Here is a 25,288-nt window from a genome sequence, read left to right as displayed (position 1 = left end):
TCCCCGGACCCTTTCGGGTCATTTTGGGTGAGCTGCAGAGGTAAGATTTGACTTCCCAGGCAGGTATTTTTGTTATTGGGTTCCCAAAGGCTACAGACAGGGTGAGTGCATTGGGACTCTTCAGCGCTAAGAGAGAAGTTTTCTAAAAAGCTAAAAAAAAAAACCAAACAGAAAAAACCAATGAAAAACAACATTTAGAAAAAATTCACTCCATTTTTGCTAGTATTTAAAACACAACACAACTCAAATGAGTTAGGTAGTTGTTAGCCACATTTACACTGCACTGTACTCGTTGAAAACTGTAGTAATGGCATAGTTCAGATATCATACTTATAATGCTGAGTCTAGAAGCAGAGGTGGCATGATGGAATATTTTCCAGCAATTTGGGGCTGCACAGGACAGCCACAGAATTGTGACTTCCATCAAATGGTAAGGTGAAAATGCAAAGGGGAAAAACCAAAAGGAGATGGTTGTTTCAGGGGTCTGCTCTGGGGTTTTGTTTTGGGTTTTCTTTTCCTGAAATATGTTCGTAGCATAATTGCACAGATGATACTCTTGTAAGAGTACAAATTGCTTGTGTTTATTGCTTATAGCTGCTTTACAGTGCTCCTTGAGTGACAGGAACACCTATGTAATCTGGTGTGATGAATGAGCCAGGAGCAGTGCAGCGCTCCGAGGTTCTGGGGCACAGCGCCTGCTGTAGCTTTGAATTCGAAAGCAATTATCATCTGATTAATTTTATTTATTTGTTTAAATGACTGGAGAATTGCTGTGTTCTATCATTAGACTTTCTCCCACTCAAAAATTAAGATAGAGCAGTTACTAGACAAAATCTGGCAACCTGCAAATTTGACATGTACCATTTGTTTTGAATTGGTGTTGTATTCTCCTTATTTCTTTGCCAGAGTCCTGGGAGACGGTGCTTATCAGAAGCATTATTTTAGAAGTCTTGGAGGAATATGAAGTTTGGAATTTGTTTTAAAAGAGTGTTAATAAAAAAATAGTGAAAATCAAAGAGAAAGGCTCTGTGTGTGGTTTTTTTGTTTCGACTTACAGTTGTCATACTACTTTAAACTGATCTTTGCCATCACAATAATTCATTAGCTGGTTTCCTTTGGTAGTTTCCTAAATCCATAAGCTGTAGAGCTCTGTGGCACTATTTGGTTTCAGAAAGCTTTGTTGCCTGGCTGCAGATTTCTTACTCCACTAAATCTCCTGGCCCAGTAATGAGCATTTTCTACAGAAACACTTTTGCCTCATGACCTAGAGGACGTATTTTTAATAGAAATTGAGGGTTATGACGGTCATGTTCCATACTTTGCATTTCCATACAAACATAAAATGTAACCACACAGCTGCTTGGAAATTGGTTTGAAAATAAATACGGCAAAATTGAGAAAGGTTTTCTTAAACAAATATAAGACATATTTGTATGAAAAATGATGGTAAAATGCTTTCACAGTGAAGAATCTTTAAGTGCTTCAACTGTGCAAGGGTTTATAACTGAGGAAAAACGTCTGCTGTGATTTTATTTGATTTGGTTCATGGGCACCTCAAGGAACTGTAATTGTGTCAGTGACCTGATCCAGCTGAAAAGACTGTAGCGCAGTAAGATTGATTAACTGCTGGCTGAAAAAAAAATCCTGGTTTTCTCTTATTCTCTTGCTGCAGTCTTAAATATTTTATGGCAACACAGACAAGTTTGTGTGAGGAATGTATGTTAAAATATTTCTGACATTGAATGTCAGAGCAAAAGTCATAAATAACTCTCCTTTTCATTTTCTTTAAATTGCAGACATATGAGTCTCCGTCATAATTACATGTGCCAGTTGGAGATTTAAATGCATTTCACTTTATGCACTTGAGTTATGAAATGAACATTAGTCTTTGAGGAGGTGGGCCAAACCTGACACTTCCTCATGTAGCACAGATATGGTTCGATTTATGCAGTCCTCCCTTCCTTCCAAATGGTTATTGATTACATAAATAAGGAGGTAATTTTTCTCTTTCAGAACTTTGCTGAAAACACTATGAATGAGCTCCTTGGCTGGTATGGTTATGATAAGGTAGAACTGAAAGATGGAGAAGATATTGAATTCAGGAACTACTCAGCAGATGGGGAAAGCCGCCAGCACATTTCTGTTCTCAAAGGTAACGAGACTTCGTGTTTCTGTGTTCCTGTAAAGAAGGATTAATAGAAGGATTAATCAACCTGTCTGAATCGGTGTGGATTTCGAAGCATGTTCTGCAGCTTGTGTCTTGGTTGCTTTACATAAAAATATCTGAGAGTGCCATGTGGTACAGGGAAGCCAACAGGCTATGAGGAAAGTCACTTAATAAATTTGCTGTTAGTATATTGATATACTGTTATGTATTGATATATATCTTCACAAATAATGCCTTTTGTGTGTCAGTTGAAAGTTGAGTACCTGTGGTATCAATAGACTACTCACAATTGGAGAAAGGAGGGAGCACTTTCTTAGCAGGGTGGCTTTAAGGAACCCTTTTGCTTCCCATACTAAGGCTGGTTGGTCTACAACTTTTTAAAATGTTGAAAGATTTTAAACTGAAATATTCACACATGTAGGAACAAGTGTGAATGTTCACAAAAGGCTTCTCATCCATGTTTGTACTATACTGTCTTCTGTACTGTGGTATAAGTTTTCCACGGATGGAATTTGTTTGAGACATTGCTGAATCTTTGTGATTCAAAATGTAAGGGATGAGATTCTGTTGTTTTCTTCAGTCATTCAGTTTTTTGCCTTCTGACTCCTCAGTCTCAGGGAATGGATAGGGGCTTGTCATCAGAATAAGGAGAAGAGTAGAAAATTGCTGCATCTTGACTTATCCAACAGGAGTTCATCAAAGGTGAGGTAAAGAGAGGAAATTCCAGCAGCTTTTATGCAGGTGGAGTGCTACTTTTCACTGTGTTCGTGGACAGCAGTGTTTGGGTTTTCTTTCTGATAGACAGCAGCAGCACTGTATTCAGTGAGTGTTGCAATGAGTACTGACTCCAGAGGGACCAGTGCTGAGGGACAGATGGCTAGAAAAAAGGGGAAAAAATTAGAGGTAAGGTGAAACAACCTAATTGTGTTAAAATTGAATGTTTGCAGCTTGTTAGTTCTATAACACCATTGGTGATCAATATTTATTTTTCATTGAAAATGTAATGTTATTAAGCTACCTTTGAAGAAACTTGTTCCTGTGTAGTAATGCACTTAATTTATTTCTGTTTTAATAAATATATCTTTTACTGAATGATTACTAGCTCCAGTTTATACTTGATGAAATTTGTGACATACTTTTTTTATCAGCACATGATACAAATCATAAGTTTTATGTACCATAGATGTCAAATGCCTATGACAGGTAGAAATTTTTGGTGTATGCAGTTTTTGGGAGGGGAAAAAAATCTTGTTCTGAGACATGGGAGAAGAGGAAGTAATAAGAATTAAGTTGTGCCCCATGGCGGAGGTGTATTAGAGAAATTCCTACAAATAAGAATCCTGAGGTGATTTGGGATTAAAGAATTATAATAATAACTGTCATAATTTTATGCACACTTTGCTGTGATTTCAATATTTTGTTCCTTTATTTAAATTCTTTTCATAATTACTACTCATATTATTTATAGAGAATAGGAATTCTTTTTTCCTTCATTTCATGCTCCTTGTGCTGGTGAAGTGATCACTGAGTGTGATCACCATGCAAACAGTAGAAATGAAGTGCAAGAGTAGGTTGCTGTTGGCTAAATCAGGCATACCAAGGATATGCATGACAAAATAATCCCACTTTTTACCTTCTGCAGAAAGAAAGTGTGAGTTTGATTTTGAAAAAAATTGAGCATTTCTGAAGATTACTGGAAATTATCAATTTCTTTAAAAGGGAAAATGTCTGGGGGTTTTGTGCATCATTCTTATATTAGAGTAAGTAATTTAATGAAGAGATTGGTGAAAATATGCAGGGCCATTTAAGAAATACATGTGTCATACTGTTCAATGTGTTCTTTGTGTTTTACAGAAAATTCTTTGCCAAAACCAAAATTACCTGAGGACAGTGTTATTTCACCATACAATATAAACCCAAGCTACCCAGGGCTTGCCACAGGAAATGGACTGTCAGACTCACCAGCAGGGTCGAAGGATCACGGGAATGTACCTATTATTGTCCCATTAATTCCACCACCTTTCATAAAGCCACCAGCAGGTAAATCCTAATGAATATGTAAAAATGGTTACTGGTTATTGACAACGTCCTGAGATTACTGGATCATAGTGTCTTAGCAAGAGGGCTGATTTCAAAATTATTAAAATCCAGTCACAGGGAACTTTAAAAACGAATGGGAGAGTGGCTTTAGTCACTTTAGTATTCTTGAAAAACTCCTGCAAATGCAATGACAACAAACTTGCTCTGCTTGTGACACTCCTCGTGCTGGATTATGTTCTCAGCAGTTCAACAGCATTTGCTTTTAGGAAAAAAAAGGTTTTGTTCTGGTGAATAAAGCCTTTAACTAAATTAATGGAAGATTATTACATTAAAAATAGGCTGCATGAAGGAAGCAGTGAAAGAGAAAAAGCCATCAAATCAGTATCATGTCTTTATATCTGGTTAACAAGCTCATACTGGGAAAACTGTCTCTTGATTCCCATTGAAATCCCTGACTGCTGTCTCTCAAGGGTTTAATATGATCTTGACTCTACCTAGGAGACTGCACTGAGATGTTTTACATTTTCATTAGATTTTTATCAGGAGTGGTTTTCTAACATGCCATTCCTCAGAGTTTGCATGAAAAATGATTTATTCCCCTCTGCATGCTGCTTACTGTAATCTGTGAAAGGAGCTCTTAGGGCTACACCAGGGTGATTAATTGTGTTATCGTTTACTGCTCCACACGGTGTGAAAATTGGTGAATCCAGATAGGAGCAGGCTGAGTCCTGCTTCCATGGACGTCCCTGGGTGGTGGTGTGGTTGTTCTTGAGTGACCAAGGCACTGAGGAATACAGGGTGACATGCATCTCCTACCCAAGAATATCAGCTCTCCACACACAGGGCTAAAGAGATGCCACGAGGTGCCAGGGTGCTTCTGCAGAGGCAGAACTGCTTGCAGGATCAGGTCCCAGGTGTTAGATGGTCACCTCTGCCCTTTGTGACATTGTCTAAAGGTAGCTGTAAAATACTGATTAATCCAAGAAAGTGTTTTCCTGTTGTCGGTCGTGTAATAGACTGCAGTTTCCCCTCCTAAATTATTGTTATGCCATTGAGTTTTATCTCTAAAGAAGTATCTAATATGCTATGAATAATTTTCAAATGTTACTCAATATGCACTCCCTGCCAAAGACTTTCAATCTATTTTATACGATATTTGCTAATTACCAAAGCTATTTGGGCCCATTCCTGCAGCCTTTACACAGCTAAAGATCTCAGGCCATATGGGCTGGATCCTCAGCTGTTGTTGATTTGGCCCTAAAGCTTTAATCAAGGGCTTGTGCCATCCCAAGCTATTTTCTACTCCAATCTGAGTCACGACTGAATCCAGAATGCTGAATTTGTGGTATGTGAACACAAGGCTATAGCATGCATTGTGCAGATTGCCACAGTTGCTGGGTTTTTATGACACCAAAAAGCAGGAGGAGATTGAACTATGAAGTAGAAAAACAAATTACTGCAACAGTAGTTAAGTGGACACAAGGGAATCTTGGCCAAGTCAACTGCCTTCTGTTCTTTGCCTGTCCACCTACAACATATGATCCTGTGTTCAAATGTACCTCTAAGGGTAATGTGTAGAGAGAGCTTTTTGTAAGTGTTTTCCACCTTTAGGTTTTTATTTAATTCATTAACAATGAATATCATTGTTTTACCTGCACAGGAGATACAAATGCATAATCTCTGCCTCCTCTGACTTTATCCCACGATTGGTAATGAGGACTAGATTACCATGTCTTCTGAGCAGATGAATGTATTTATCTCACCTTTGTTTTAGAGACCAAAGCTTGGGAGGGTTGGAGGGGGAGGAGACTCACAACCTTTGTGGGATTTGCAGTAAGCATGGGTAGTAATGGTTTTGTTTTATCTTAGGGCGTAGGTGCCCTAGTCATGATCATCCTGAAGAGCCTGGCAAGAAACAACTGGTAGGAAAGGGAGTACAAAGGAGCCAGGAGAGCCACTGTGCGAGGCAGTAGTCTTGGTACTGCACTTTGACACCGTTTTGTGGGCACTACATCAAAGCAGAAAACTTCAGAGTGATACAAAGCCAGACAAGAGTAACTCTGGGGATGTTTTCTCGGAGTCCATCGCAGGCACAGGGGATGTCTTTGGAAACAGCACAAAGGTGCTTCTTTGACTTGAGCAGGCACATGATTAGACTCACATCATTAATTAATAAGGTGAAGATTGACATTTTCAGCATGGAGGACAGACAGGCTATGACTGACCTGTCACAAACACCAAAGCATTTATCCATGTTTGAGTGGATAAATGAAGTAAGGGGACAGGAGAGAGAGGCAGAAGGAGGCCAAGAGAAAGCTTCAAGGTTAAAATGCTAGGCAGGAAAAGGGATCTTTGCAGCAGATTTTGTGTGGACACACAGAGGACAAGGTTACATTACAGGCCAGAGAGAACATCGGGTGGTAATGCACTGTAGTGACTGAGAGGCTAAGAATTAGGATGCATCCAGAGTTTGTTAATGGATGAGGGAAGCTTTTAGATATTGTACAGGGAAAAATCTACAAGACTTAAATATAGCTCAAAAGGGAGTGTCCACAGGTGAAAATGATACCTAAATCATGGACCTGAAGGATAGGAAAGATGGTGCAGTCCATCCTTATTGAGCAAATAATATGGAGTGAGCACTCAGGGAGAAATTATTAAGACTTTAATTCTTGCTGTATTGATCTTGAACAGAAGGGTCAGCATGAGTAAAGAGGTGTCAGAAAGACAGGCTGAGGTATTCGTTTGGACAGGAGTGTAATGGTCTGAAGAGGATAAGCAGATCTGTTGAATTATTAGTTGAATAATTTTTGCTGATAAGATTCAATTCAGGTAAGATTCAGGTAAGAGGAAGAAGAGAGAGCAGAGCATGGGGGATGCTCACAAACCTGAAGAGAAACAAGAAGGATACTCTGCAATGTGCACTGACATAGCAATTGCAGAGGTAGAAAAGAACAGCCAGGAAGCCAAGGGAAACAGGATTTCTAGGAAGGCAAATATAATTCTTTATCAGAAACAGCTATCAGTTTGGAAAAGAGGAGGAAGGAGTGTTGGTCCTAGACTGTCTAGGAAGCTGTCATTGAAGATTTCAGCAGATTTTCAGCAGATTTTCCTTAAGCATACTGGAAAGCTTTGAACAGTGTCCTGTCTGCATTTGTATTTTGTCTGACCAGGCTAAAACCGTGAAGAGTTAACAAATTACCTTTTTTTCCTTCATGCCTATTTTGTAGTATTTTTTTGTTTTGGTTTGGGTTTTTTTTTTATTTGAAAACCAAATAATTTTGAGCAGTCTGACTAAAATTTTATCTTCAAGCTGTTCAGATTTCTGTTTCAGTCAAATGAAATGTAAGGTTCCAATTTGCCTATATGATTCTGGAAAACATTAGGGTGCTACTAACCAAATATAAACAGCTCCAATAAAGGCACTCTCTCCTTGCTGTACCTGATAATTAAACCAAAAAAATGCTGAGTTAAATGCATGGGCCCTATGTGGTGCACTGAGTGTCTACAGACTCAGGTTATGGTGTGTCAGTGCAGGATGCTAAATCCAGTCATGGGAAGCCTCCACCAGGAGAATGCAAGTTACTCAGATGTGGAAGCTATCTGCAAGAGCACTCCTCTGACCTCCAGCACCAGGCAGGTAGACCTCACTCAAGCAGTGCCCAAATCAAGTCAGCATCAGCTGTCCAACCTTCATCTGGCAGCAAATAAGAAGTCAGTGCAGCCTCCAGAGAGTTGCTGTAAGAGTCTCCGTGTGGCTGGTAAGAGTCCATCTTGCTCAGCAGTCTGGTAACTACGTTTAGACCTGGCAGCAGATTCTGAGTGATCTTCAGGGCTAGTCTTGAGTACAGCCTATTGCAACAAACTGATCCTAAGACTAGTTCTACTTGGTGTTAGAAGGTTCTTATTTTCTGCACAGCAATGTAAAGAAAGCTGGTGAGTTTTTTGTTTGTTTATTTGGTTGGTTGTTTTTTCCAATTTAAAATTTGCGTAGAAATACTGAGGAACAGAAATGCAATAGCCTGGAATCTCACCACAGTTGTACAGGGTATAGGGCCTTAGTATGTAGTGTGCAAACCTTCTGCTATTCTGCAACCCTTAATGATAGAGTAAATTTGAGAGGGCACTTAGGGTGATTCTGCCCATTTGCTTGGGCAAGTTTGGACAACTCTTGTTACCTGGGATGAAGGAAGGCTGAAATCAAGAGCAGTCAAAGAAGAATGCAAAAAATTCTTTCAGTGCGGGTGAGAACAAGCTGCCTTCTTCCCCTGGCACCTGCTGGAGGCTATGGTGTCTCAGTTTTCCCATTTCTTTGAGTGCTCTTTGATTTATCTTGTGATCCCCACGGCAGTGCATTGGTAGGGGGATACAGCTGCTGGTTGGTCTATCCTTTGAGCATGAGGGTCAACCAAATCCTTCCCTTTCCTGTGTCCTTCTGTGTACAAGTGATGCACAGAGTGTGCCTGTTGCTCTGAGCATCCCAAACAAGAACTGGCTTCCTGCAATGCTGTGCTGTGACTGTGTCACTGCCAAGGGACACAGTTGAAGGGGAGGCAGAAAGGATGATGTCATGTAGTTGACTGAACTTTCCACAGAGGGAAGAAGTACAAGGGAAAACTAATGCTCCCTCCCAAGGTTTTCACAAGGTACCGAAGGAAAGGGGATGTAAATTCTACAACCCACTGATGAGTGTCTCTACATAATGTTGGATTCAGTGATTTCCAAATTATAATGATTGGAGTTGTACCAGAAGTTATCAGAAACTTGTGGAAGTGAAGGAGGACTGGGCTGGAGGAACTGTATCTGGTGAGGCAAAATGTCTTAAAGGAGAAGCAGAAGCATTTCCAATGCTGACTACCTTGTAAAATCAGCCTGTTACCAAAGCTGGCAAAGAAATACCAGATTCAAATGCTAAAACAAGTTTTTAGTTATTTTATACAAAGGAATGAGTGATTTTCTGAGTTATAGTTTAGCATTGCTTTAGAATTAAAGTTTATAGGAGATTCTGTAAATACAAGTGCAGATGAGTAACTTTGTGCAACATAGTGGAATAAGCAGAGTTCCTGCCCTACAAACATTCTGGAACTGCCTACTGTAACCTCTTTCAATACTTGAATTGCATTGGAGGAATCTGAAACCATTAAAGATGTTTTAAATGGTAGTTACCAGGCCACTAAAAATTAATTCCAAGATCATCTGTCAAAATTCACTGAGGAATTGGATCTATGACTACAGTACCAAGAAGTTTGATTCCAGGCAGAACCCAGTGGCAGTTTTCATTAAGTAAAGACTACACTATCAGATCTAGTTAAGTCTAGTATGGAAGAGACTTTCATTTTACTATTCTCTGCATCCCTCTTCAGTATTTCACAAGTATCTTCTGGTTGCTGAACAGCGTTACAATTTCTCTAACTGTAGGTAGGCTTCACCCTTTGATAAAAACCACTGCAACAAATCCTATAGTCTCTAGTTTTCAGTTTGAAACATCATCAAATTTACACTGATCGTAGAGTTATTACTGCCTAGGTTTTTAAATGCCAGTGGTTGCCAGGATGCCTGCCCCATCTAGCCCACTGTTGATGTCTTTTGCTCTCTGTGGAGGGCCAAGTGTTTCCTTTGTGCTAAAAAGAAAATCATAAAGTCCATGTATGCACCTTAATAACATATATTCAAAGTACACAGGGAGTTCCCCCTCTATTAGCTGAAAGAGGTGCTTTTTTTGTTCGCATGTTTAAAGCCTGCCTAACTGCCAGCTTTTGTGTTGTGCATTCAGTCCCCACTGAACTATGCATAAGAATGTGCCTCAGCTCATGCACAGAAAACGTAGGCAGGCTGTGGTTCCCCAAAACGATTTTTTCAAAAGGGACTGGGACATTTTGCTTTATTGGCAGAGTAGTGAACTTGAAGAGACTGGTCCTTAAAAGGAAATGCATGGTAGAGGCTCTGAGGTATTTCCATAGCGATGGCTGCAGCGAGCTTTCTATTGTCAGCCCTATATTTTAATCTTCCTCTGGTAATTACTTTTTTTAAGGCACTTCTTCTACCTTAAGTTGGTCACATGCCCCATCTGTTTAGAGGATCAGTACTTAAGGTGATACCACAAGGGGATCTGTAGCAATGTCTCAGGAGTTTTGTTTCCTCACTTTTTTAGTTTGAGATTAATTTGCTAAAGCATTTCGGGTGTAAGAAAATTGACTGTAATGGTGCTTCTGCTTTGCTTGGGATCAACAACCTCAGGAACTACTTTGGGATGAAAAATCTGAATACATGCAACTTGATTTTCCTCAATGGTGATCTGGGATTTCAGGAGCAGGAGGCGGCTAACTCGGAATTATCCAATTCTGAAATCCTGGCAGGTCCCAGTGGAAACAGTGAGCCTTTACTGTTATTGCTGCAGATGCTCAAGTCAAGATCTAAAGTCTTTAAAAAGGAAGTTTTGCAGCTTTTCAATAGAAAGTAATAGTGAAAGCAGCTAAAATATTTAAAGATGTATATACCAGTGGATTGAGCGCAGTTCCCAGCTCAAGGTAAAAGGGCTATTATAGCTCCCTACCCAGAAAACCTGGGATTCAAGCTGCCTCTGTGAGGGGGTGGGATGCAGCAAAGAGAAAAAAAGAGGAAAGTGGGTGAAAGCAGTAGTGGAGAGACATGGCTTCTGATAGTGTGGTGGAATGAAACTCATGCCAGAGATGAGCTGGTTGGTTGGGAGACATGGAGGAGAGATGGGATGCCAGAATATTTTTTTGTATCAACAACCACAGTCAAGGTACAGGTTTCACAAAGGCTCACTCAGTCCAGGTGCTGTACTTGAGATCTCAATCCCAAACACTCTGTCCTTCTGGTCTTCCTTCTGCACAACACTACTGTGGTTGGGCACCTTCAGGAGAGATGTTATCTTCTTGCCAGAAGAATTGAGTATCTCCTGCTGAATTTCTTGCAAGGAAATATGGAAAGTAAGGTTTTGAAGTACCTGCCCTTGAATCATCATAACATGCAGGATTAGAGCTGTAGCTGCATTTAGTTTCACCCAACTTTTTGAAACTGGAGTTAAAACTGAAAATACATCTTAGCTCAAAACAGTAGAGTGTTGCAACCCAAAACTTAGTAAACTGATCAGGATTTAACTCCAGAATTTTAGAGATTTTAGGAACATTGCACTAAACACTGTAGGTCATGCTGGCTTGCTTAGCTAAAGAGCCAGGGCTGTTCATGCTGGATTTACTCCATTGTATTCATTGCCTTCCTTCACTTACCCCCACCTCTTTAAATTATGTCTCCATATAAGATCGATTAGTGTAAACTTCTGCTCATTGGGTTTAAGAGGAACAGTTTTCTGCAGCTCCTTCACACTGGTTTGAAAGGAAAAAAATACCAAACATTCTGCTTAATTAAGACTTAAAGAGGCGGTGCAAACTTTTGATGATTAATTGAAGCATGCTTTAGACTGATGCATATTTAGTTATTATAATGTGATAATTTTATCTTGTTATACAAACTACTCCCTTTGGGAACATGATTTAACACTGCAAACACTCCGTGTTTATTGCATTGTTCATTATGAAAAATACACAGGCTAAAAACCACAAGGAGATGTAACTGAACAGTATCTGTGTGGTGGGTGCAGGGAGTACTTCTTCCACCTGTAATGACACAACCCAGAGGCAGAAAAACACAATACTATAACTCCCACAATATCTCTTCCTGTGAAGAGTTGAGAGCTAGAAAAGTAGAGGCTGGAAATTTAGATCTTGTGCAGTACACAGAAAGAATTTATCTTTCTATTACCTGGTCTAATTACAGAGGACAGCAATATGTATGTTCTGCTGAATGCCCTCTTGTTACTATTCAGTTGTGTCAGTCCCATCTCCTCTTTGTCTCACCTGTAAGAGTGCCCATGCTACCTGTCGTAAGTGTGACAGATCTGAGAACATGCTAAACACTTTGCAAAAGCAGGTCATAAAGTTGCAGGCCCAGATGGAGGAGAAAAAAAAGCAGTTATTAAAGAGTATTTTCTTTCACTTCAAAATGATCTGTGCGAAGACTTGCAAATGATATTTTTGTACTTTACAAACATGTGTCAGCACAGCTATATGGGTTCTAAAAGTGATGGTGAATGATCTTCATCAGAAGAGCTGCTCCAGTGAGAGCTCACATGATGGATGTAGGCATGGTGTCAGGATGAGCTCATGTTACTTTAAGCAGATATGCTAAGCTAGACTACCAGCAAAAGTCTGACTATGAGCAAAGGAGAACATTGCCGATGTAATAAACTGGTATAATTGTTGTGGAGAAGCTTTCTTAGTGCAGTTCTCATGAGGAAAAGATTAGAATAAAGATTGAAGACAGATAACCAGTCTTAAACTACTGGATTTGAAATTTCCTGCTTCCCTGTGATCTCTTAGCAGCAAGTTGTTCTAGCTGAGCACTCTAGGAACAGGGATTTGATACATTTTCCTGAAAGCAGGGCGGGAATCTGGTAAAGTGATTTTCAAAGAATTTGGCCTTGAAAAACAAAGGTCTGAAAAAGTGAGGAATTTTATCTTGAATGGAATGCAAGATACGAATTTCTGGTTTCAGATTATTCCAATTTGTGTTTAGCAGATGACAGCACTTAAATCCCAAGAGTCTCTTTTCTTATTTCACACAGTCTTAGTGTTTTTAGACTGTTATTGCTTCTCACTGCTCATAGAAATACATGAAGTACTACTTTCTGCTAATGTTGCAGTCCTCTTTTTTAGTTGCTAAGCTTGATACGCTGTAACAGACATGCCTAATAGTTCTTTTCATGAGGTCTGCTCAGATCTCTACCACAACTGATATGAAGAAGGAAAGCACACAGTCAGGTTTGGACCTTTATCATTGTCCTCAGCTGTCATCCACACCCATAGGCCTTAGGGCACAGCTCTGTACTCTCACAGGTACCAAGCATGGGTTCCTTTCTCTGCTGTTCTTAGCTTCACTTGTAGCTGAAAGAAAGGATTTGATTTTAGACCAAGTTTTTCCTCCTGCTGGGCTGGACGCAGTTCCTGTTGATGGTCTGTAGATGTGTGATACTGGATGTTTTCTATTTCACTTAATGAACTGCATTACAAAAAGTTCATCAAAAATTGACTTGGGCAACTGTGCACCTGAGGGAGCAAAGATGACTTAAAAAGTGATGTATTAGTGTCCTATCCCAGGAAGCGAGTACTCTGAACCCCCTTCTGAAGTATTGCTATTTCCTGGCTGTTTCACGTGGTCATACTCAGTTAATCCTTTTGTAGCAGTGTTCCTGAGTCTATTAAATTGAAGAGGCATCTAGTTCTGTTATTGCTGTCACCATGAAATGAAAAGGTTTACATTGTTTGATGGCTAGGGTGAGAAAGGAGTAGAATAGAGAAATAGTTGAAGTTCTTTGTATGTAGCTAGACTATTTCCTTCCCTTTCCCCCTTCCTTCTTTCAGAATGATGACCATTTTGACTAAAATTGATGATGCCTCCTGGATATCACATATCACTTCCTGGAAGTGCATGCAGTGGCTGGAAGTAGTAGTTTATAGACCATTCTGTGCTATTTTTTTGATCGTCATATCCATGGACCATAAGTGAAGCAATGCTGCTTCACAGGTTTCTCTGTGAGGTGATGGTGAAGCTCTGCTGGACAGGGCATGGCAAGACAGCAACTTGACACATAAGGTCCCTCTCCTCTCCTCCCCTTGCCAGGATGTATCTTAGAGGAAGTCTTTGGTAGAAGGAGGTGGACTGAATCTGACTGTCCTGCATAACTACTTGCAGAAGAGTGGAGAAAAGTGAATAACATGGCTTTTCCATGTAAACAGCTGCTGCTGGGAGCCTGTGTAATTAAAAATGAACAATAGTGTGGATCTTTCTCATCATCCATGGGAGACAGTTCTTGTGAATCACTGAACAGGAATTGAATGACAGCTGAGGTGTTCCCCCTCTCAAATCACTCATGAAAGCCCCTGAGAATCCCAGTGGTGCATCTCTGTGTTTCCTGTTAAAAACTGCACCCCAGACAAGCCAACCTGCTTCAAAAAGAGGTACTTCAGTGCCTACTTTGCCAGTGAACTCTCTTTCAGCTCTGTAATATTCTTTTTTCATTTATGAGAGTTCCTCTCACCAGAAATGAAGGCAATTAGAAAGGTATCACTGGTAGATCTCTTTTCCAGAGATAAAATACTTCTTATCAGTAGGGGAATATATGTTACTGTTATCTGAAACAAGAGTCTGCTGTCTGGTTCCTTTGATTCAGAGGATCTTCTGTTGTCCTGGTACATTCAAAGGGGCAGGTTCAGTCTGTAAGGCATTGGTTTGTTATGGCGCAAAATTAGCTGAATCAGGGTGCTTTTGTAAAAGATAAGTACTTCAAATGGCTCAGGATAAGAATGGGGGGAAGAGCTCTAGGTCTGTGCTGGAGTAGTTGGCATCCTGGACAAGACCAGCCTGCAGAGAAAGCTGCGACAGTCCCATGCAAAACCAGCATAGCAGCACCCTGCGTGCCTGACTGATGTTACAGCCAGCTCAGGGCAGGCTTTTTGACCCTATAGATGGCTAGTGATAATTTTGGCCAAATTGTTTTGATTTCCCTTCATGTTCATCAAAGCGCTTATGATACTGGCAAATCCCACTGTAAAGGGTAAGTGATACAATACATTAAACACAAATCTGTGCCATAACTTGGCCTTAAATATAGGTTTAAAGGTAGGCAGTCTGATTAAAACTAAAAGGTCATTATTTTACATTGCGGAATTTCATTTGTAGCTGTAAATCATAATACAATTTGTGGAAGGAAAAAAAGTTGTTAAACTGGCAATATTTATTCCAATAAGGTGAGTAAAATGCAGCACGTAGTTCTGAGTTATGATACTCAGGGAAAGGAGCCAAATCACTCTGCTAAAAATTAGTTTGCCAATAATTTTACAGAACGATGACAGCGTAGCTTCAAAAACAAATCCTTTATAGGGAAATAGGATGGCTGCATGACAGAATCTCTAAGCTATGAATTCTCCACAGCTCATGGACCAGGAACTGCTTTAACAATTAGTCTCCAGGGATATTTTTTCCCAGAAGTTAGACAATGGCTGCTGTCTGTAACTGAAAGGTCATCCAGTATCATAAACTGGACATAAGAACGGAATAATTTTGACTTTTAAGTCAGAAAGATTCCTGCTAACTTCTTGATTTGATCTGTTTAGTAGACTAAACTATTCACTGCTGTTGTCTGTGAAGCTAAGGTGGGAATGATGACCACACAAGGATATTGCTGCACCTTAGTAAATAAGCTCTGGGGTCTTTTTACATGGCAGAAGGCACACATGCCACATTTGTAACACACATTAGAGAAGAGCTCAAAAGAGGCTTGGGAACTCTGCCTGAATTAAAATTTGACCAATGAGCATAATGACTGAAGAGTAATCTGGCAGATTTTGCCACAGTGCTGCATCTTCTGCCTTGCTCAGGTTTGTGTTTCTGTGACTGCTGAATTCACACAGAAACTCCCCGTTTTGTATGCTAGTCATTATTTCAAAATAATGCAGAAAAGGGATGTTTTATGTTCCTTCTTATTTAGAAGAGGGTTCATGTTAGAGACCTGCCTTGGTGCAGCACCTTCTGGCTGTGTTTTATCACCAGCTTGCTGAGCAGAGCATCTCAGGGACTCACTACAGCAGACTGTAAGTAACAAGCACAAAGCAGCAATACCCACTAAACCTTCAGTCTTGGTTACTCATTTAATAAAGATTTGTGCGCTCTTAAGGGGAGCTAAAAAAGTTCTCGAGATTTCCAGAGATTTTCAGCAGTGCACCATTTTTGAAGCTAATCATCTTTTCCAGCCATTTTAGAAGCTTTGCCAGTCCGCTGAGTCTGGCTGGCACAGGTCATTGGCTGCCTGAGGATGAAGCTGGTGATCACAGGCAGGCACAGTTCTGCCCTCTGACAGTGAGGGAGTTAGAAATGAGACGAGCTGGTGCTGTTTGTATCTAAGAGTAAGTGTGCAGATGTCTGAGGAAGGTGTTTGCATCTCATGTAAACATTGTTCTTATATTTTTGTTGTAGAAGATGATGTGTCAAATGTACAAATAATGTGTGCCTGGTGCCAGAAAGTTGGAATCAAGCGCTATTCCCTGAGTATGGGAAGTGAAGTGAAATGCTTCTGCAGCGAGAAGTGCTTTGCAGCTTGCCGAAGAGCATATTTCAAGAGAAACAAGGTAAGAGAAATAAGGAAAGATATAACCTACATAGACATGGCTTTAATCAGGCCCAGCCTGAGTCTCATTTAGCATCTAATAGAAACTCTTTTCTTTTGTTTTCTCTGTTTCACCTAGTCCCTCCACTTTCCATCTGTATTGTCTGTTGGACTGTCAGCCCTTTACTAACCTTCTTTCTTCCAGTTTCTCTCAGCTTGATGCTTGGGTTTTGTGAGAGTCAGGGAATTTAAATACTAATAAGCATTAACATAAGACTCCAAATTTGGCCTTAGAATCTCAGGAACTTCCTACATATACACAACTAAGAGGAAGTATCAAAGAAATAGAGAAAGGTTGTGTAGGGCAGTGCCACCAAGTCCCATGGCATTGGGATCATGGCCAGTGGGTAAATGCTTTTAGGGCCTGAGTCTCAGTCCCATCACAATAATGGATATCTTTTCACTGCTGCTAGTGAGCTCTAGTTTCATTCTTTACAAGTGTATAATTTTTAATAAATTATCATTGCTACAAAATTCAGACACTATACAGTTTTTGGGTTGGGGCAAGCAATGTTAGAACATCTAGAGTAACGTGAAAACCCCTCCTACTCAATTTAAATTTAAGTCCATCTAAAATTAGAAAGCAATCCTAATATTGAATGTCTACAAAAATTGCTGTAATCACTGAAGCACAGTGTCTGAAAATGCCCTCTAGGTTACTTCAGCAGCTGTTTCTCTGCAGCAGAATTTGTAACATGTCATTTAAAGAAAAATAGACAAGCAACACTTAAAATTTTTAGTTGTTAAAAAAGTAGCTGTGTCCTTTTGTGCTTAATAGTGTGAGTCTTTGGGTAGATTTGTCTTAGAAATGTTTACTGTTCATGAAACCCTTTTCATTTTGGTTTCCTAAATGATGCCATTTACCCTCATGCTTCAGAACATTCCAAGCCTGTCAAGTTCAAACTGACTTCAGGTCTCTAAATCTGGTCTTTTACATCTGTCATAATAACAAATAAGTACATATGGATTCTAGACTCAAGATGCAATGTTACAGCAAATTAACCTCCTTTATAAATTTGGGTCACATCATCCTGCCAAAAAAAAAAAAAAAAAAAAAAAAAAGCCTGAAGAATTAGGTTGCAAAAATCAGTAGAGTGGAATATTAGTGGCAGTCTTGGAGAATCAAGCTCATAGTGTCTACTGGAGCAGATAAGCAAGTAAAAGTCACATGAGTCTTCTGTGAAGAGTGTTGTTTACATTCTTTTTATCTAGAAAAAGTGTAGAGGAGGGAAATACACGCTCCTTAGATGCTCCTCATTTGAAAATAAATTTGCATGGATTTATGTGCATGTGTACATGTGCACATTTATGCACCTGCAGTTCAGTGTGCCTTACAACGTGGATGGCACAGTCCAGACACTCTGGGCTGAAAGGATACAGATCTCTGTCAGCTGATGCTCCTGTGACTTCCAGTCACAAATTTACATGGATAAGATACTTCATAGTAATGGAGGCATTGTCAGTGATCCTGGTTAGGTGGTCCTGTGTGTCCAGAACTGATGAGTACATGATAATTTGGGAAACCTTGGAGAGGCAGATGAAAGAACTTGCTGTATTCTTTTTCACCTACAGCTTAGATCCTGAAATAAGAGGTTTAGATCCCCAGTATATGAAAATAAATGCATGTTAACATAATGCATAGGTGTACTTCAACCTTCTAGTAACCCATTAGTAGCAGGATTCAGTAACAGTTTATGACCATGAATTCAATCAGTGAGGCAGTATAGCAAAAGGTTCCCTTTCGCCTGACTTACTATTTATTACCCTTGTGCTTTATTGGAGGCTTTTTTGTCCTTGTATTATGAGAAAGGATGAATTAGAGCTTCACATTTTCCTTGGTTTCCTTTCCTACATCTCTGTTAACTTCTTCTGTAAGATGTTGAATATTTCCATCCAGAAAGATCTCTGTAATCATTAATTTGTATGTGTGTGTGCAAATATATATACATACATACACACACATATACACATATAAACTACAATAGATGTTCCTAATATTTTCATATACCAGCATATCCCAGTGAAATGTCCTATTATTCACTAAAGAGGTTTCAAACTAACAAAATGTCATATGGGAGGACTTGGCAAAACATGGTGAGAAAACATTATTGATAACATGTTGATTGGCTCTGCTTCAAAGTTAAGCCAGTGAGTTAAATTTTCTTTCTCTTTGGACCTGTGGAGCCTGGAATTTCACAGGATCTGACAGAGCAGGGGAAATCAGTAGCTGCATGTGTGTTTATGGCATTAGATGATCAGAGGATAGAATATTTAGGAAGTACTGCTGTTAAATTAAGACAGGCACAGTAGAACTCAGCAGACCCTCATGCTTCTTGTTTTGCACTTCACCTGTTAGTAATGGAGTGGGATCTTGAGGTATAAGATCAAAAGAAGCAGGCTGCAATAGTTTCAGATTTAACTGCTGACCTTTGCTCTGTTACTGCTATTCCAGCAGCGTACCTGTCTTCTCCATGAGTCTAATGCTTATTTATGTGTTTTAAGGAGTTATGCCACTCTACACTTTCTCATTTTTCAAACAGAAGAGCAAAACAGTCACGTTTCACCTGCCTTATGCATGTTTTAAACAGTGGATCTCTGCCACAATATAGTGTTGTATTACATTAAATATGTACAGCTGCTGCGTTTCTGGGAGCTGATAGGACTTTGTGGTCACTTTATTTAAAGCTTGAATTTCCTAATGGATCATGTTAAGCAGTCTTCCCTCCCTCCCCTAGATAAGAAGTGCTGTAATAAGTGCTTGCCTCAAATGATAGGACTGTTCAAGTAGCAAAGAATTAGTCATCACTAATGCCTCAAAACAGCACTAAATAGTGCTGTGAATTATCCATCCCTGAATGACAATTGCTGAGTTCAGAATGAGAACTTTTGTAATCATCCTAATAAAAAAATCTTTTCCCATACACAGGGCAAATGCACACTGCAGTGCTGCATGCCACAGATTCCCAATTGGGAGAAGGCTTGACATGAGCCTACACTGAAGTGCCCTGAAAGTGCTCCAGAAAGCCCCAGGTCAGCTGGGCACTGGCTGCTCCCGACTTCTAACTCCTTCCCAGCCCTCTCCTGTGCTAGGTTTGGCAAGGGTAGCAACACACTGGAATAAGCTGGTACCTTCCTGGCCTTGGGAGCTTTTGAACTCAAGCAGTGAAGTCAGAGGTGCCCATCAGGCTTTCCTGCCTTTTGTCCTGCTGTAGTCGTGTCTATTTGTGTTCCAGAAGCTGTGCTCCTGTATCCTCTGCATCCATACATAGCCAGGGTTGTCAGGGAGCTTCGTGCCTGGAACGGGAAGTTTGTAAGGAAAAAGACTGGTGCAACCTTAAGTTGCTTTTCTCATAAGAAATGCAAATTTTGCTCCAGGTATTTTGAAGTCATGACCATATAAAATTATATCAGCCAGCAGCCATGCCTTGCAACAATAGAAATATATATGTTTTGAAATTATAAAGGCTTTCCCAAAAGAGTAAGTTTATCTAAATTATCAGAGAAAGATGAACAATTTTGCCCCATTAAGCAAAACCCAAAGTATTTAGACAAGATCCAATTTAGAAAGAAACCTAAAAATAACACCACTGCCACCCCCAAACAAAAAAAATCCAAATCTGCATTCCTATTCCTGTTTTGTCAGTTTGCCGAGTCAAATACACATAACAAATCCTGTATAACAACAACATGTTGTGTATAATAATACTGATTAAAAGGAACCATTGCAGGAAAAGTGAGCATTTGGTACTAATGTTTGTAACTGAAGAGATAAGATTTGGATGCTGCCTTCTTAGATTTAATTTCATAGGCCAACTAGTACAAAGTTAAGTACCAAAGAGTCATGTAAGGGCAAAAAGCACTAGACCACCAAGTTGCAGGATATGAAATTTAAAGGGAATGGTTGGACTCATAATTGGATCCAGTGAGTCTGAAGCCTGAAATGATTAATTTTGAAATGAAGTTGTTTGACTCAGTGGGTCAGAAAACAAATTTATTATGACCAAATAGCCAAACTCAGAGTTAGGACTGACTTCACATAGGTTATAAACTCTGTTCACAGATATATTAAAGTATAATTTACTTGATTTGACTAAGGCTTTGGAGACATAGTGACTGCAAGGTTCTCAGGCAGTATTTTATACTTGACCTTGTCCCTGTTTTGCACTGCCTCCCAATTAGGAAGAAAGATAGATGTTTTGTTTACAGTGCAGTCCAATTTCATTCATGCTAATAAACAAAAAGGCATAAATCAAAAAGTAAAAGTAAACCACTCTTTAGCACCATGAAGATGTAAACAAGGATGACTCTTTTCTCCCTGTCAAGTATAGTGATGGGCAACACTGTGTGTTGGTAGTGCAGACAGGGAGTGGGGTTTAGGGTCCTTTATCTCATCTGTGTGGCAAAAATGAATGTGAACTATCAGATCGAGCTGTAAGAAGTCATACACATTTATTTAGTCCTGAGTTCTATTGCATTAGATGACTCCTCACATTTTTAAGCTACATTTAAAGATAATAAAGACCATGCAACATCATAAAGCTTTAGCGCTCCTGCCTGCATAATTTTTTTGGTTTATTAATATCTATCACTAAGTGATAATATGAACATTTATATACAAACACGTACTATAAACTGGTAGTAAACAGCAGCTATCATTCCCCAGAATTATTACTGAGGATTGTCAGAGAAAGTTTTCTTGATTTCAAGCCTAATTGTGCGGCCTAACAGCACGTGAGAGATGTTTAACAACCACACTGTTAAGTCAATGAGTCATGGCAAAAAAAGCACTACTTTCATCTCTTTCTTATGCATCTACAAAATTTAATTTGTAAAATGATCATTATTCATTGAAATTCAGAAAATTGCTTAAAGCAACTTGATGCAAATAATGCTCTGACCCCCCAAAAAAAAAAAAAGCTTAGCTATTCCTTTAGATTCCCTTTCCATAGTACATTCTGAAACACATGGGGCTCTGAATAGAAAATCTATTTCTCCTAGAGATTTAACTTGCATTAATCAGGTGTTCAGAAAGGTCAGTGCAGAACAGGTGTCCCACCTTTTTTGTATGCAGTTGCATCCATATTTGGTTCTGTGGAGCTGTAGTGAAAAGCAGGATTTAATAAATGGCTCATGAAGTTGCTTCTGCTGCTGTGGGTTTGCGTAGAACGTGCGTGCGTGTATTTGTGTGTGCACATCTGCCTGTGTGCGTGCATGTATTTGCCACAGCAGCCAATTAAAAAGGTTTCTTGCAAATGCTTGAAGGTAGAGGGGAAAAAGACAACATATCTCCATAGCTGTGATTGCTTTGTTGAGATATAAATGAGCGCTGATGAGTGAATGCAGATGAGACGCTGAGTCTGCAGAGGAAACAGCTCAAGCTTGGGGCACAATTGCAAACTTCTTTGAGGAACTGGCTGGAGAAGGAGGGATAAGGAAAATAACCTCATTCAGAAGATGCTTTTAAAGTTTGTGGAGGGTTGAAGGCCACAGATAGTGACCAAGAATCTGGAACAGAGACTGAAATATTAAGAAAGTCCTGAGCTGTGAAGGAAATGTGTGGCATTGGTTAGAAAGAAGATTGGCATCATTGTCTTGCTGTCATCAGCTGGCCTTATTACTTACAGGATGCTAAACCCAGAGATCTCATTGAACTGCTTCCCCAAACCAGAGTTAGGATCTTTCATGATTAGAAGAGGCAAATGAAATTCCAAATTAACCTACTGAGGCCATCAGTCAGAATACCTCGCTGCTCACCCACGGCAAAGCAAAATGTATTGCCATTGCTAAAAATGAAATGGACAACAGCACCTGACTGAGGCCACCAGTGACTTAATGAAGGGATCTGGCAAACCCAGTGTGCTTGTCAGTTTGCAAACTCAATGGACATTTTAATGTCCATCTGCTGCCATTTAATACCATAAATTTGAATCAAATTCCCATTGTCTGAATTACTAGCAGGTATCCAATCCAATTAAAAGGCGTGTTCACTTTTAATTTTAACCACCGTGTCACATTACAACAGTCGTGTTGCATTCTGGCTGCTTGGGTTATATCAAGATGAATATGCTAATTACAGCTGCCTCTTGAGGGGCAGGCATTTGATTCAAACAAAGCGACCGGTTTATGCGAGGTGTCCTCACATCAGTTCTGGACAGCTTCAACGGTTGCGCTTTTCCTTTTTCCCAGAAGCAGGTTTTGTTTGCATACAGATGGTACAACAAAAAACCACTAATGGTGTTAGGACTTGACTGGAAATGCTTTTAAGTCTTTTGCACACTGGGTGATTGCAGTTTAGAGCAATGATTTGGATTTAAATAGATGTTCTGACACCTTGGTATTGGAGAAGTGAAAAAAGTTGCTACCTGCAGAGTGACTGAGGGAGAAACATGGCCAGTGGCCATTTTTCTGGAGGTTACTAAGAAGCTTTACTGAGGTCTTAAATCACTTAGGATGAATTTTTGAAGGGGGAGGACACTAGAGGATAAACAGACATTTTGCCCCTTTAAAAAGTTTGGCAAGATAGACTTCATGGTCTGCATCCAGGACATTTTTACATCACCAAGGGGTTTATGATTAAAGAATTTAAATGAATAACAATGATGCATTCAGAAAATGAGCAGATATAATACACACTGGTGCTTATTTTACCTCTGAACCCCTTTGGCTCCAACCTATGTGAGCTAGCCAATTGCTCAAAAAAATATTGCTTTCCTCTGTTTCATGTCTCAGCTAAGGTTGCCTTAGATTAACCTTGGCTTTGTATGAAATTAGGCATCTTCCAGCTTTGTTTTCACATGCTCAACAGAGAATGAGCATCAAGAACAATCTTTATTCTGACAAAAGCTTAGGGTAGATCTTTCAAAGTGAATCTAATTTGCGCAGACTATATTTGGTGCCACTCTTCCCTTTCCTAATGAACACATCAATCATTAATACTAATATGAGCTGGGCAAATAAAGAAATGCATATTAAATGTTTGTTCAAAAATATCATGACATTTGAATAAATTATTGCCTTAATGCATCTGTTCATTTATCAGTCAGCTCATTAACTTAGGGAAATATTGAAAAGGAGGTTGAATATTTTTTTCACTCTATATATTTTTATTTGAAAACCAAAATTAAGCAAATATGGTTTTCAAAAATGTGTTTGGATTAGGAACAATGTTGTGAGCAATACAGTTTGTACACACTTCTAAAAGCATGTGTGGAATACAGAAATTGGAATTAACAGTGTAGGTTAATGGGGCAAAATTCCTCCCAGGCAGGATAACAGAGTGGGCAGCAGTAGAAAACCTGAAGGGCCCAGCTGAAGGTGGAAGGTAATTTCTAGTCCTAAAGTGTCTCAGGAGCTGACATTGCTGTCACATTTCGCAAGTGGTGAAGTAATTTGTGCAGGTGAGGCAGCAGTTCAGTGGTGTTGCGACATTTCTTGTCAGCTGACAGTCTGTATTTAATCACTCTGTTACTCTCCCAGTGTTGCGACTTTCCTCTCCATCAGCCATAGAAATCTTACAATAAATTCAAGGATGAAACTAAGTCAGACCAAGGGAGTAAATCACATTGTCTATCTTTTTGGCCCCTTCTAGCCAGGAAAGTTTTGTCCCTTTTCGGTTTGTTTGGAAATGTCTGCTGGTTTATGGGAAGACTGAAGAAACCCTTACACCCATTAACCTTGAGTCTGGCCTTGTGAGTTTAAATGAGGCTAGGAGAGGCCAAATGGATATAACTCATAATCTGCTGGATGAACAGGAAAATGTACTACTGGGGATTGTTAGTTGAAGTCAGTTTCTTGCCATAAATCAAGCTGTGCTCACTGTGCAAGTGTTAAACTTGATGGAAGAATGCGGTGGGTTTTATAGAGCAAAAGTCTGAAAATGTAAAATGTCTTTCCTGTAGAAAATCATTTCTCCAATAATATTTGATCACTTGGTGACCAGATAAATTCAGTGACCAGCTGTGTTCTGTCAAAAACCCAAGCATTTACAACTCACCCATCTGAATTTAAATTGAAAGTAAGCATGTATTGTGAGTTGTCAGACTTGATGCAATTTTGTATCTAAAATAAATGTACTCATCTGTTTCATAATATTTAGAAACAGTCATAAAGTATTTGATGGGTTTGGGGATGGGGAGCGTGTGTGTGCATATGTGCATCTTCAGTTGTGTTTGGTCTATTTACTCTCCAGCCTAAGAAGCAGGAGGCCAGAGCCTGCCTCTGTCACACAGAGGGGCTGGTGCAGATGCTCAGGCAGGAACCAGTCCTTTGTCTGGCACACATGGGACGAGGGGGAGATGTGGCTGTGTTGCTGTCCATTTACTTCAGAAGCAGAGCATCTCTCTGGCCCTTCTCTGGGCCTTGTGAGGGAAAGGGTCTTTAGTGGGGCATGGTAGCATGGTGCAGCCTTCCAACCGTAGAGGACTCAGCAGCTCCATTAGACTGGCCGAATCCAGAAATTTTCCTCTTACCACATAGATGAATATAGCACTGCAGTGTCCTGTGTATGCCTGTGGCCCTTTTTTCTCTTGAAATTCGGAGTCTCAAATTAAAAGGGAAACCTGTTGAGTTAGAAAACAAACAGCAACTCGGTCTCAATAGCTCTTATTTTTAATTTAGCCCCCAGGCTTTCACTGTTGTGGTGCACGGTGCTACTAAAAAGTAAGTGGAAGAGAGCTCCTAGAACTAAATTATAAGTCTTAGAAGATTAATCTAGAGAATAAAACAGTGCACCAACATTTAAATATTTATGGGGAGAGAGGTTGGAATAATTTCATTGTGTAGTATTAATAACGGTCGACTTTGGCTATTGTTGAATGGTTCAGTCTCATGCCTCTGTT

General features: G+C 39.7%; 1 protein-coding gene across 2 annotated transcripts in view; it reads left to right on the top strand.

The window, feature by feature from the left end:
• Positions 1-25,288, top strand: part of SOBP (sine oculis binding protein homolog) — a 111,806-nt gene that overhangs the window by 7,352 nt on the left and 79,166 nt on the right. For both annotated transcript variants that reach the window (XM_069011031.1, XM_069011030.1), the window contains exons 2-4: positions 2,014-2,152; positions 4,022-4,207; positions 16,262-16,413. In XM_069011031.1, the coding sequence (XP_068867132.1) occupies positions 2,014-2,152; positions 4,022-4,207; positions 16,262-16,413 (477 nt within the window). The remainder of the gene's footprint in view (positions 1-2,013; positions 2,153-4,021; positions 4,208-16,261; positions 16,414-25,288) is intronic.

The sequence above is a fragment of the Aphelocoma coerulescens genome, chromosome 3, assembly GCF_041296385.1.
Source record: "Aphelocoma coerulescens isolate FSJ_1873_10779 chromosome 3, UR_Acoe_1.0, whole genome shotgun sequence".
NCBI lineage: Eukaryota > Metazoa > Chordata > Aves > Passeriformes > Corvidae > Aphelocoma > Aphelocoma coerulescens.
This window is presented reverse-complemented; position numbering and strand designations above follow the sequence as displayed.